This window comes from Silurus meridionalis, chromosome 13, assembly GCF_014805685.1.
Source record: "Silurus meridionalis isolate SWU-2019-XX chromosome 13, ASM1480568v1, whole genome shotgun sequence".
Taxonomy (NCBI): Eukaryota; Metazoa; Chordata; class Actinopteri; order Siluriformes; family Siluridae; genus Silurus; species Silurus meridionalis.
The window spans coordinates 17,023,799-17,035,872 of NC_060896.1; the positions used below are offsets into that span (position 1 = coordinate 17,023,799).

General features: G+C 41.1%; 1 protein-coding gene across 9 annotated transcripts in view; it reads left to right on the forward strand.

Moving 5' to 3' along the window:
• Positions 1 to 12,074, forward strand: part of reln (reelin) — a 515,746-nt gene that overhangs the window by 291,592 nt on the left and 212,080 nt on the right. For all 9 annotated transcript variants that reach the window (XM_046864386.1, XM_046864387.1, XM_046864388.1 and 6 more), the window contains 2 exons: positions 9,037 to 9,103; positions 9,221 to 9,454. In XM_046864386.1, the coding sequence (XP_046720342.1) occupies positions 9,037 to 9,103; positions 9,221 to 9,454 (301 nt within the window). The remainder of the gene's footprint in view (positions 1 to 9,036; positions 9,104 to 9,220; positions 9,455 to 12,074) is intronic.

The following is a 12,074-nucleotide window of genomic DNA, read 5'->3' on the forward strand; positions in this document are numbered from 1 at the left end:
GTGTGCGTGTATATATATATATATATATATATATATATATATATATATATATATATATATATATATATATATATATATATACATACACAGTGAGGAAAATAAGTATTTGAACACCTGTCTATCAGCTAGAATTCTGACCCTCAAAGACCTGTTAGTCTGCCTTTAAAATGTCCACCTCCACTACATTTATTATCCTAAATTAGATGCACCTGTTTGAGGTCGTTAGCTGCATAAAGACACCTGTCCACTCCATACAATCAGTAAGAATCCAACTACTAACATGGCCAAGACAAAAGAGCTGTCCAAAGACACTAGAGACAAAATTGTACACCTCCACAAGGCTGGAAAGGGCTACGGGGAAATTGCCAAGCAGCTTGGTGAAAAAGGTCCACTGTTGGAGCAATCATTAGAAAATGGAAGAAGCTAAACATGACATATATATATATATATATATATATATATATATATATATATATATATATATATATATATATATATATATAGTGAGGAAAATAAGTATTTGAACACCCTGCTATTTTGCATAATTGTTTTTTTTTAGATTATGTCTCTCAAAGTGGACATGCACCTACGATGACAATTTCAGACCCCAGGGTGTTCAAATACTTATTTTCCTCACTGTATGTATATATATATATATATATATATATATATATATATATATATATATATATATATATGGTAAACTTGTTTATTCATTCAGCTTGCACATTTCTTAAATGCGATAATATTATAACCTTCCACAATGCCATAGCCTTAGAACATCTATCTGTACTTCTTAATAATGTTCACACATCTCTGCACTGCTATAGCCTTTATATTTATTCACATGCTGTACATTTGCTACATATTTATCTTCACTATTTGCACGATTGTTACTTTTTACAATTCTGGTAGATGCCAACTGCATTTTGTTGCTGTGTACCTGTACAATGCAATGACAAAGACTAAATTTAAAATTAATATGAGGTACAGTTACCACTAAAACAGGTAGAAGTAATAACTATTTTTTACTTAAGTATATGACTTCTTTACTTTCACTTAAATAAAAAAGTATAATCAGTACTTTAACTTTTACCCGAGTAAAACATGAGTATCTTTACTTCTACTTAAGTAAAGGATCTGTGTACTTTGCCACCTCTGGTCTGTAGTTGGACAAGCTGGCAGCTGACAGGTTTCTTAATTATGGGTTGATAACTGCCATTTTGGAAAATTTAGGTACATAACCAGTGTTAATGGAAGAGTTTATTATTTTATAGAACAGGTTCAATAACTCCTGGAATTATCTTTTTGAAGAAACTTGTAGGCAAGGGATCAAGAATAAAGTTGATTTTGATGTGGAAATAAATTAATGTATTATTATAGTGCTATCTACAGGGTTATTTATAAAATAGTTTGGATGTATAATTTTTTTGATTTTTTGCCTGATGTTTTAAATCTGATTGTTGAAAAAGTTTATCAGATCATTACTACCCTACTGATGGTTTACATGTTTTTTCCTGTTTTTCCAACACAACACTTTTGCTCAGCCTCTTCCTCCTACTAATCACCTAAACCCATCCTCCATTTACCTGTCCCCTTTATAAGGCCCCTCTTCCCCTTCACTCACCATCCAATCTACAGTTTACGGAGATCTGGTCTACCACCTGTGTTTCCCATGCTCCACGCTATGCTTCGGATGAAGCTTAATTAATTTAAGTTTGTAATTTCCTGCAGTTTCGTGTTTGACTCTTTTGTGTTTGTATATTTAAGAGCAATCAATGACAACCTTGTTTTATTCCCGGTCCCTGAAGCCTGGTCTATCTGTGACAGAAGAGCGGACCTCAAAAACCTACCTCAATAGATCCCCAACCAGCTCACATCTCAAATCCAGTCAAGGACCTCGTCGCTGCTCTCCGGGAGGTTTTCACTAGGGCGCCAGTTAGCGTGGCTTCACCACCCGCCTCCAGCAGCCCGATGGCTCTTCCAGCTTCGTATTCCTGGAAAGCAGCCCAATTGCAGCGGCTTCCTTCAAGTCAGTCTATACAAGGAAATGCAGCCTACCAAGCTCCCCATTGATCGTTCCAAGGTGGCTTTCCTCATTTCACTGCTAAAAGGGAGGGCCCTGTCATGAGTGATATGAAGCGCCAATTGTGCCCTTACCAACTCATATTCGCTCTTTACCAGCCATTTCACAGAAGTTATTCTGCATAGCCACCTGGGCCCTCACCACCTCGCCACTAGCGGTTGGAATGAAATCGCTCTCCATGGGGCATATCATCAGGGGTTTTCAAATATATCATGATGGCCATGGCAATATATGACAACGCACTGTGTCTCGAGGCGTTTATCCAAAGATCCATACGCATCTCCCAGCGGCTGGCTGCCTGTCAATCCCTGGAGGCTGAACCAAAACTTCGCACCACTATCCCTTCCATCCCAGAACCGGAATCCATGCTGATCGGGTCCCAACGGCTAACAAAAAAAGGAGAGAGTGTGTGTCGCCTCGTGGCGGTGGCTTGCCTGTATTGTGGTGATACAGGTTACTTTATTCACCAGTGTCCTGCCCGACCTCCATGCCCGTTGGTAAGTACTGTAGACCTCACCTCTGAGATCGCCCACTTATCCAAACTACCAGTAATCATTATAGATTCGGGCTCCGTGGGAAATTTCATCTCCCAAGACTGTGTCTGTGTCTAGTGCACCTCCAGCTGGCCCATGAGAGAGGGACTCGGGAGCTCGCAATCTAGACAATCCAGGGGAAACGGTTGGGTGAAATATTGTGCTCCTGTGGTCATCCTCCAAGTGGGATTGTTCCATTGAGAAGAGATCAGGTTCTTGGTCCTCAAACACTCCACCACCAGCATCATTCTTGGGTGTCCCTGGCTCTCAGAACACTCCCCTAGATTCTCCTGGAACCCATATGACATCCTAGAGTGGAGCCAACAATGCCAGAACCACTGCCTGCACCACCTGCCCCAACCACACCTGGTCCTAATCTCTCTAGCATCAACACTATTTAAAAGTCCTGAGACCCACAAGAAAGTGGAGGATCCTCCTGAGTACCATTCGCTCATGGATGTATTCAGCAAGCAGGCTGCCACTTACATACCCCCTCATCGCCACTTGGTGCGTATATGCAAGGGCACAGAGTGAAAGCCTTCCTTGAGCTCAAAAGAATTCCCAGCTCCCTTTCATAGTGGAGGTGGATGCCTCCTCCACAGGCACAGGGCCGCCTTATCCCAACATACGGGTAACCCTCCACACCTGCAACCCTGTGCCTTCTTTTCAAAGAAACTCTCTCTTGCAAAACACAACTATGACATCGGAAATTGAGAACTCCTGGCAATCAAACTGGCTCTAGAAGAGTGGTGGCACTGGTTGGAAGGGGTGGCACATCTTTTCAGTGTTCACTGATCACAAGAACCTTGAATACCTTCTGGAAGCTAAACGCCTTAACCCCCCGGCAGGCCAGATGGCCGTTATTCTTCACCCGCTTTCACTACACGATCACATATCGTCCATGCTCCAAGAATGGGAAAGCAGATGCCCTGATCATTCCACCCAATCTTATCCTAAGCCCTATCATGTGAAATTTGGATGAGGAGATCCGAACGGCAACCCGTGGAGAACCGGCCCCACTCCCCCTGAGCGGAGGACTTTTGTTTCAAGGACTTGCTGTCAACTCCTGTTGAAGTCTATCCATGAGGCCCCAGGTTCCAGCCACCCGGGTATGAGACAGACACTCCTGGTGATCTGATCATGCTACTGGTGGCCCGGAATGATCGGAGACATGGCTAGATTTGTCCGAGGCTGCTCTGTCTGTGCCATGTCTAAGACACCACGCCACTTACCAGCAGGAAAACTGGTTTCCCTACCAACCCCACAACTACCTGGGTCCCATCTGGGTATAGACTTTGTCACGGCTCTGCCGAACTCTGATGGTAACACCTGCATCCTAGTAGCTGTGGATCGTGTTTTGAAAATTTGGCATCCCGGAAGAAATAGAGTCAGACCGGGGTCCTCAGTTCATGTCCCACGTATGGAAGGTTTTTTTCAAGTTCCTCTGTGTTACTGTTAACCTCTCTTCTAGCTATCACCCACAGACTAATGGCCAGACAGAGTGAAAGATACAGGAGCTGGGATGCTACCTCTGATACTACTGCCACCAGAAACAGACGAGTTGAAACCGGTTCCTCCCATAGGCTGTGTACACACAGAACTCCCTGCACCAAGAAGCCACCGGCTTGACCCCATTCCAGTGTGTGGGTGGCTTCCAACCTTCACTGTTCCCCTGGACAGATGAACCTTTAAACATCCCTGCAGTGGTTTCCTGCTTCTTGGGGGAGCGAAAGAGTTTGGTAGTCGGCACATACCCAGCGCCAAAGAGGCCTTCAGAACCACAAAGAGCTTCGCAGATCTTTAAAAAGCAGAGGCACCTCCTTACCAACCAGCAGACAAGGTGTTGTTATCTACACAAGATTTGCGTCTCCAACTGCCCTGCAGGAAGCTCAGCCCGTATTTCATCAGGCCATTCAAGATTCTGCGGTGGATTAATAAAGTGTCCTACGACTTGACTTCCTCCCAAGGTACCGCATCCACCCTACCTTCCATGTGTCACTCCTAAAACCCTTCTCTCCCCCTGCCACAGAGAACCCTGGAGCCACCATCGATCCACCTCCCCCTAAGGTGCTGGATCAACCCTCTGTTTACTCCGTCCGAGAGATTCTGGACTCGCAATGCAGAGGCTCCACCCTAGAATACCTCATTGACTGGAAAGGGTATGAACCAGAGGAGCGCTCATGGGTCCAATGACAAGACGTCCTGGACCCAGTACTCCTGAAGGAGTTTCACCTTAACCACCTTGACTGTTTCACACCCCGAGATCACGGGTCTGGAGCCCCTGAGGAGGGGGTAATGTCAGAGAGCCATCAGTCATGCCTCCCTCCAACACTCAACACTCTCGCTCAGCATTTCCCTCCTACAAATGACCTACACCTGTCCTCCATTTACCTGTCCCCTTTATAAGGCCCCTCTTTCCCTTCACTCACAGTTTATGGCTATAGATCATCAGTGTGCTTTAGCTCATCAGTGTGCTTTAGCGCTATTGTGAATCTACTCTCTTCTGGTAAGGTAGGATTCTAACTTTGTATATTTACATAACTCAGTTGATTCTAGAGTGTTGGTCTGTGCTTATTAGTTTTATCGGGTGATTAATTAAGGGTAGGTTCAGTCTCACTTATGGTGTGAATTGTAGTCACCTTTTACAAACACAAACGTTCCAATCCACAAAACAGCCTTATCTATCCTCCTCTGTTGTCTTAATCTTAAACAGTGGTGGTAGTTGGGCTCTGGAATTGCCAGTCTGCTGTAAGGAAAGTTGACTTTCCCACTACACCTTTGACTTTATGGCACTTTCTGAGACCTGGATATCCCTCTTCACTTATTCCCTTCACTACTCAACCCCCTGCCACACCTGCTCCATACTTCCTGACTGCTAATGACTTTACCTCCTTCTATGATTAAAAAGATTAAGGAAATCTGCAAGACCTTCACTTCCTCCCCAACAATGATTACACAACACAGCCAGGAATCCACTACTCATTTGTTATCAAGCTTCTCAAACTTAACAGAAGATGAGATACTGCAAGTATTCCAGTCTTGCAATCCCACCACCTGTCCTCTGGATCCAATCCCTTCAACTATGCTTCAAATCATCACACACGATCTCCTGCCCTTCATCTCCACAATCATCAATGGGTCCTCATCATCTGGCTATGTGCCAACTACCTTCAAGCAAGCAAGGGTCATTCCCATCTTAAAGAAACTTGCTCTGGACCCATCAGACATAAACAAATACAGACCAGTATCACTTCTCTCCTTTCTTTCTAAATCTCTGGAAGGCACTGTTTTTAACCAACTGTCTGTCTATCTCTCAGAGAACAACCTCAATGATCCAAACCAGTCTGGGTTCAAAGTGGCACATTCCACAGAGACGGCCCTTTTGGCTGTTTCTGAGAAACTGCATGTTGCTTGATCAGCCAGCTGTCATCTGTACTTATCTTCCTGGACCTTTCAGCAGCATTTCACAGTCAACCACAAGACTCTCTTTGTCTACCCTCAAGAGTCTCAGTATCCGCGAACCAGCATGGGAATGGTTTGATACCTACCTGGATTGTCGATCATACCAGGTAACATGAAGGGGATCCACATCTGCCCCGTGCAGACTCACCACTGGTGTCCCAAAAGGCTCGGTACTTGGTCCCCTCCTTTTATCCCTCTATACCCACTCAATTGGTCAAGTCATATGCTCACATGTTTTTTTTTTTTTTTTTACCACTGCTATGAGGTTGACACTCAACTCATCTTTTCTTTCCCTCCATCAGATTCCACAGCTTCCGCTCGGATCTCGGCAAGCTTGACAGACATATCTTCATGTATGAGTGCTCATTAACTAAACTCAACCCCAGCAAAACAGAACTGCTGGTCATCACTGGTGATTCATCTCCAGGTCAGGATCTTCGAATAACTCTTCATGACTCTCTGCTCTCCCCTTCAGCCACTGCTCGTAACCTTAGGGTAACTATGGACAAACAACTGTCCTTCTCACATGTCGCTAATGTGGCTCATTCCTGTTGAGTTCTTCTCTACATCATTCGAAGAATTTGACCATTTCTGTCCACACAGGCTGCCCAGTTGCTTGTTCAGTATCTTGTCATTTCAAGACTAGACTACTGCAACTCTCTGCTGGCAGGTATTTCTCTGAACGCTATTCGTCCACTGCAAATGATCCAAAATGCAGCTGCACGACTTGTGTTCAATCTGCCCAAGTTTTCCCACACCACCCCACTGCTGTGTTTCCTTAACTGGTTTCCAGTAGCTGCACATATCAAATTTAAAACCCTGATGCTTACCTACATGGCCAAATATGGACCAGCACCATCTTACCTCAGAGACCTAATCACACCTCGCACTGCACCACGCTGTCTGAGATCCTCCAGCACTGCTCGACTGGTACCACCTTCTCTTAGATTGAAAGGTAAGTATACACCGACGTGGTGGAAGGAACTTCCCCAAGATGTCCGTACAGTGTAGTCCCTGGCTATTTTTAAGCGACGGTTGAAGACCTACCTCTTCTTAAAACACTTAAATTAACACTTTCCAAGTTTGCTTTGTAGAATTCAAGAGTTATGTTTATATTAATTTGTAATCTAGTGTACCAGTGTAGATTTATTCATTGCTATAGACTCAAAGCACTTTTGTATGTCGCTCTGGGCAAGGGCATCTGCTAAATGACACAAATGTAAAGATCATCCAGACTACCAGGGAGCAGACAATGCTGTTGGGGAGATGCATAATAATGAACATTTTAATGACATCCTAATTAATTTTCCCCTTTATGTTAGACAGGCCTCTAAAGTGTATAAATGTTATACAGTATACATACAAATATCCTACATTTTGACAGTTGTGCTTAAGGATCCACATGCCTTTCCTACAACACCTCATCATAGAAGGCATCATAGAGTACCAACTACCTTTAAAGATTACATTTTTGCAATCTGTTTTATTCCATTCTGTACCAAATGTGCTTTTACCTAAAATGTCTGCATAATATGTAAGATGGTATAGTAATTTATTATTAGTAATAATTTATTATTTATTTTGTAGGTGTATACACATTTAGTTAGACAGAAAAGAAGAAAAATTGCATGACACAATTGAAGCAGAATTCTGACAATATTCTTAGATATGTATATATGACATACTTCTGCATATTAATTAAATTTAGTGTGAATATTTTCTCTACAGACTTATTTTTATACTCTTTGCAATCTCCTGTAGCCTTACTACCTTTAAAAAGCAAAACGAATATAGCATTTAACCAAAAATAACCTAATTGCTTAAGTATGAACATCATATTTATCATACATCTGTCAACAATAAAGTTATGAACATATTGTTGCTTTTACCTGACTCCTACAGCTATACTAGAAAACATGTACCAGATCTTATTGTTAAAAATAATAAATTAGAAGATTACAGTGGAACCTTTAAGGCTATCTGGGCAATTTTTACTGGGTAAAAAACACAGTCCACCTAAATTTAGCCAAATATAGCTGGATCTAGGACTCAATGATGCCCGAAGATCATGGGCATCCAACATTGTTACCACTCAGGTCTCAGGTGACGCTGCATTTAAAACAGTCATTATTCTGTAATTAAAAATCACTACATCACTACCCCTCCAGAAATTATTGTCTGCAAACACAGTTTGCCATGTCATACACAAATTCAGTTTAAATTTCTATCATGCAAAGAATGAGTCATACCTGAACATGATTCAGAAACTTCACCATCCTCTCTGGAACAAAACTCATTTAAAATGTACTGAGACAATGTGGAAAAACTGTTCTGTGGTCAGATGAATCAAAATTTAAATTTCTTCCGAAACCATGGACACCACATCCTCCAGACTGTAGAAGAAAGGGACCATCTGGCTTGTTATTAGCACTCATTTCAAAAAGTGGCAACTTTAATGGTATGGGAGTGCAATAGAGCCTGTGAAATAGCAATCACCAAGTCAACAAAGGATTGACTTTAGAAAAGCCCAATATTTTGGCTCAATAAGATCACTTGATCTAAATCCAATTGAAATGGTGTGGAATAACTTGAAAAGAGCATGTGAACAGGAGATATGCTAATTTGGTAGACACTTATAACAGTGGCATTTACCAAAAGGGCTTTGGCAAAGTATACATTTCTCTACACTGTATCAGTATCATATTGTATTTGCTTTGTTTATTACCTGTAAAATGTTTTTTATTTATGAAATAAAATCTGACAATATTATTATTATTATTATTATTATTATTATTATTATTTTTTAATAAGTTTACTTAGGCTGAATTGTTTTCTATGCTGTAGGTGTAAAGAAAATTAATACTCATTGAATGAATGGACAGGATAATGTTCAAAACAGTCAGGATAAAATGACAATTCTGCATAACACCTTTCCTCATTCTCTATCTGTTGCAGTATATATCGGCCCAGCCTGTCTTCATTTTTGCTCAGGGAGAGGACAGTGCTCACGCAGTGGATGCAAGTATGCAAATTAATTATGGATATGTGTGATGTCCTAAACCGATTATTGACATTTCTTAGAGAAAGACTGCTTGCTGCTAACAATGGAACTTTCTTCTTTGCACTATTTTTTTGATAGGTGTGACTCAGGGTTCAGTGGGCAAGCTTGTGAAATAGCTACTCAGACCTTTCCTGCATTTTTATCAGAGGGGTTTTCTAGTCCAAGGCTCTCCTCTTACCACAGCTTTTCATCTGTGAATGGGGCAGAAGTCAGCTTTGGCTGTGGAGTTTTAGCCAGTGGGAAAGCCTTGGTCTTTAATAAAGGCAGCAGGAGACATTTGGTTACCACTCTACTAGATGGATCTCAGGCCAGGTAGACGCATACACTTTTGACATGACTGACTGTTTGGCCTGACTGATCAGTTTGCTATATGGTTGTTTAATACAAATGACTAATTTTCTTTTCAGGACATTTAAAATTCAAACAAAAATTAAAATACACATATACAGTACAATGTGAGGTAAATAAAAAATAATGACAAATTGAAAAGAGAATCTTAAAAATATCAGAATTGTTTTGTAGTTTTCCCCGAATCTTTATTTTGCAACAATCCTGTCTTTGAGTTCTGCAGGCCATTTATTTGTATTAATTGCTTGTTTTTAAGATTTGTGTGCCTTTCCAAATCATGTTCAATCAATAAAACTTTACTTACTAAAGGTGCAGAAATCATCTCAGCAATGATAAAGAGAATTAAAATCACCAGAGCTAATTTTATTATGCTGTTGCAAAGGATATAAATAGTTATGTCTTCTTTTTATTTTGGCTGCTTGCATTAGGGGTCATCCATCTCAATACTACCCTGTCTTCTACATATGCCTCTTTAAAACCGACTGCCTGCATGTCTTCCCTGACCACGTCCATGGCCTTTCTCTTTACTGCCTCCCTGGCAGCTCCATCCTCACCTTTTTTTAAACCAAAATACCCCATGTCCCTCAATCTAGCCTCACATTGTCACCAAAATGTCATACCTGTGCGGTCCCTCTAATAAACTTGTTTCTTATCCTGTCCATCCTTATTGTATCTTTAACTCTGCTACCTCCAGCTACACCTCCTATCTTTTTGTCAATGTCACTGTCTCTAAACCATACAACATAACAGTTCTCACCACGGTCCTATACACTTTCCCTTTCCTTTTTTCCCTTTCCCCCTGAACTGTTGACCCCCAGGTACTTGAACTCATCTTCCTTCACCACCTTTTTTCCCTGCAACTGCACCACTCCACAGCCCTCCCTCCCATTCACACACATGTACTCTGTCTTACTCCTACTGACTTTCATTCCCTTTCTTTCCAGCACGTACCTCCACTTCTCCAGGCTCTTCTCAACCTGCTCCCCTTCCTCACCACAATTCCCAATATCATCCGCAAACACCATAGTCCAGGGACACTTGGAAACAGGATAGGGCTCAGAGTCAATCCTTCATGCAATCTAACCTCCACCTTAAACCAAACCAAATCATACATGTCCTGCACCACCCTCACATACTTCTCTGCCACACCTGACTTCTGCATACAATACCACAACTCCTCCTTTACGTATGCTTTCTCTAGATCTACAAACACACAATGCAACTCGTTTTGACCTGCTCTATACTTCTCCATTGATTTTATCAAAGCAAAAATTGCACCTGTAGTGCTCATTATCAGCATGAATACTGAATGCTCACAGATAGTCAACTCTTCTTTCAGCCTAGCTGCCACTACTCTTTACCATAACTTCAAGGGGTGTATGATCAACTTTATTCCCCTGTAGTTACTGCAGGTCTCCACATCTCCCTTATTCTTAAAAATTGGTACCAGCACACTCCTTTTCCTTTACTCAGGCATCCTCTCACCTTCCATAATCTTAAACTATATAGGTAAAAACTCCACTGCCATCTCTTCTGAACATCTCCACGCTTCTACTGGTATGTTATCTAGGCCAACCGATTTTCCACTCACTTTCTCCTTACTAATCCTATCCACTTCCTGCTTATATTCATACATACATACATACATACAGGTGGATTTCAATAAAGTAGAATATAATTAAAAAGTTGATTATTTAATATTATAAATTGTAGCAAATGGGAGAGAAAAGGGAAAAACCATTGACAAAGATAAAATGAGTATATAGTTTGAATAACAGTTTGCACGCATTCTCCACCATTATATGTAGCGAATATAGATCGCAAAGAAAAGGGAATATTTATAAGCAATTACAACGGGTTATAGTTACTTCTAAATATTTAAATTAAGTTAAATTGACTGTAACGTTACACTCATTTGGTCTGTTTGTCTGCCGAACAGACAGTATAATCTTTTATTAGTTCTATAAAGGAGGTATCTCCCCGGCCGAGTAAGACGCAACCCCCCTTTACTTTATACCGTACAATTAATAGAGCATGTAGTTCAGATTGAATGTTGCAGGAACCTTAAAATGTGAGCGGCACTTAGAGACAATCACTTGTGAAAAATACATTGTTTAATGAATGAGACAAACACAACATAAAACTAACTACACAAACAAACAATAGAAGTAAAGAAAACAAAAATGAAAATAAAAATAAACAAAAGTTAAAAATAGGAAAAGGAAGAAGAGAAAGGAAAAGAAGAAAGGAGAGAAATCAAGGAAAGGAATGGCAAGCTTATGCTTTAAAATTAATCACACCCTAACTGAGAAATCGTCACAGAAATTGAAATTCACCTTAAGATTCAATAAAGTGGTTCTCACTTGAATACGCATTTAAATTGGTTGGTAAAATGGTTACTTTCATTGGCTTGTTGCACAAGAGAGGTCTTTGAAGAGTCAGTTAGGATGGAGTCAGATGTTCTTCCAGGTTCTCCTGAAGATCAGAGCAGTTATTGTTCTTGAAAGTAAAGCTTGCCGGAAGATCTTGAAGGAAGAGAGAGTCGTTTCCAAGCTGTTCCGAACTTCTGACCCTCTGGGCCTGT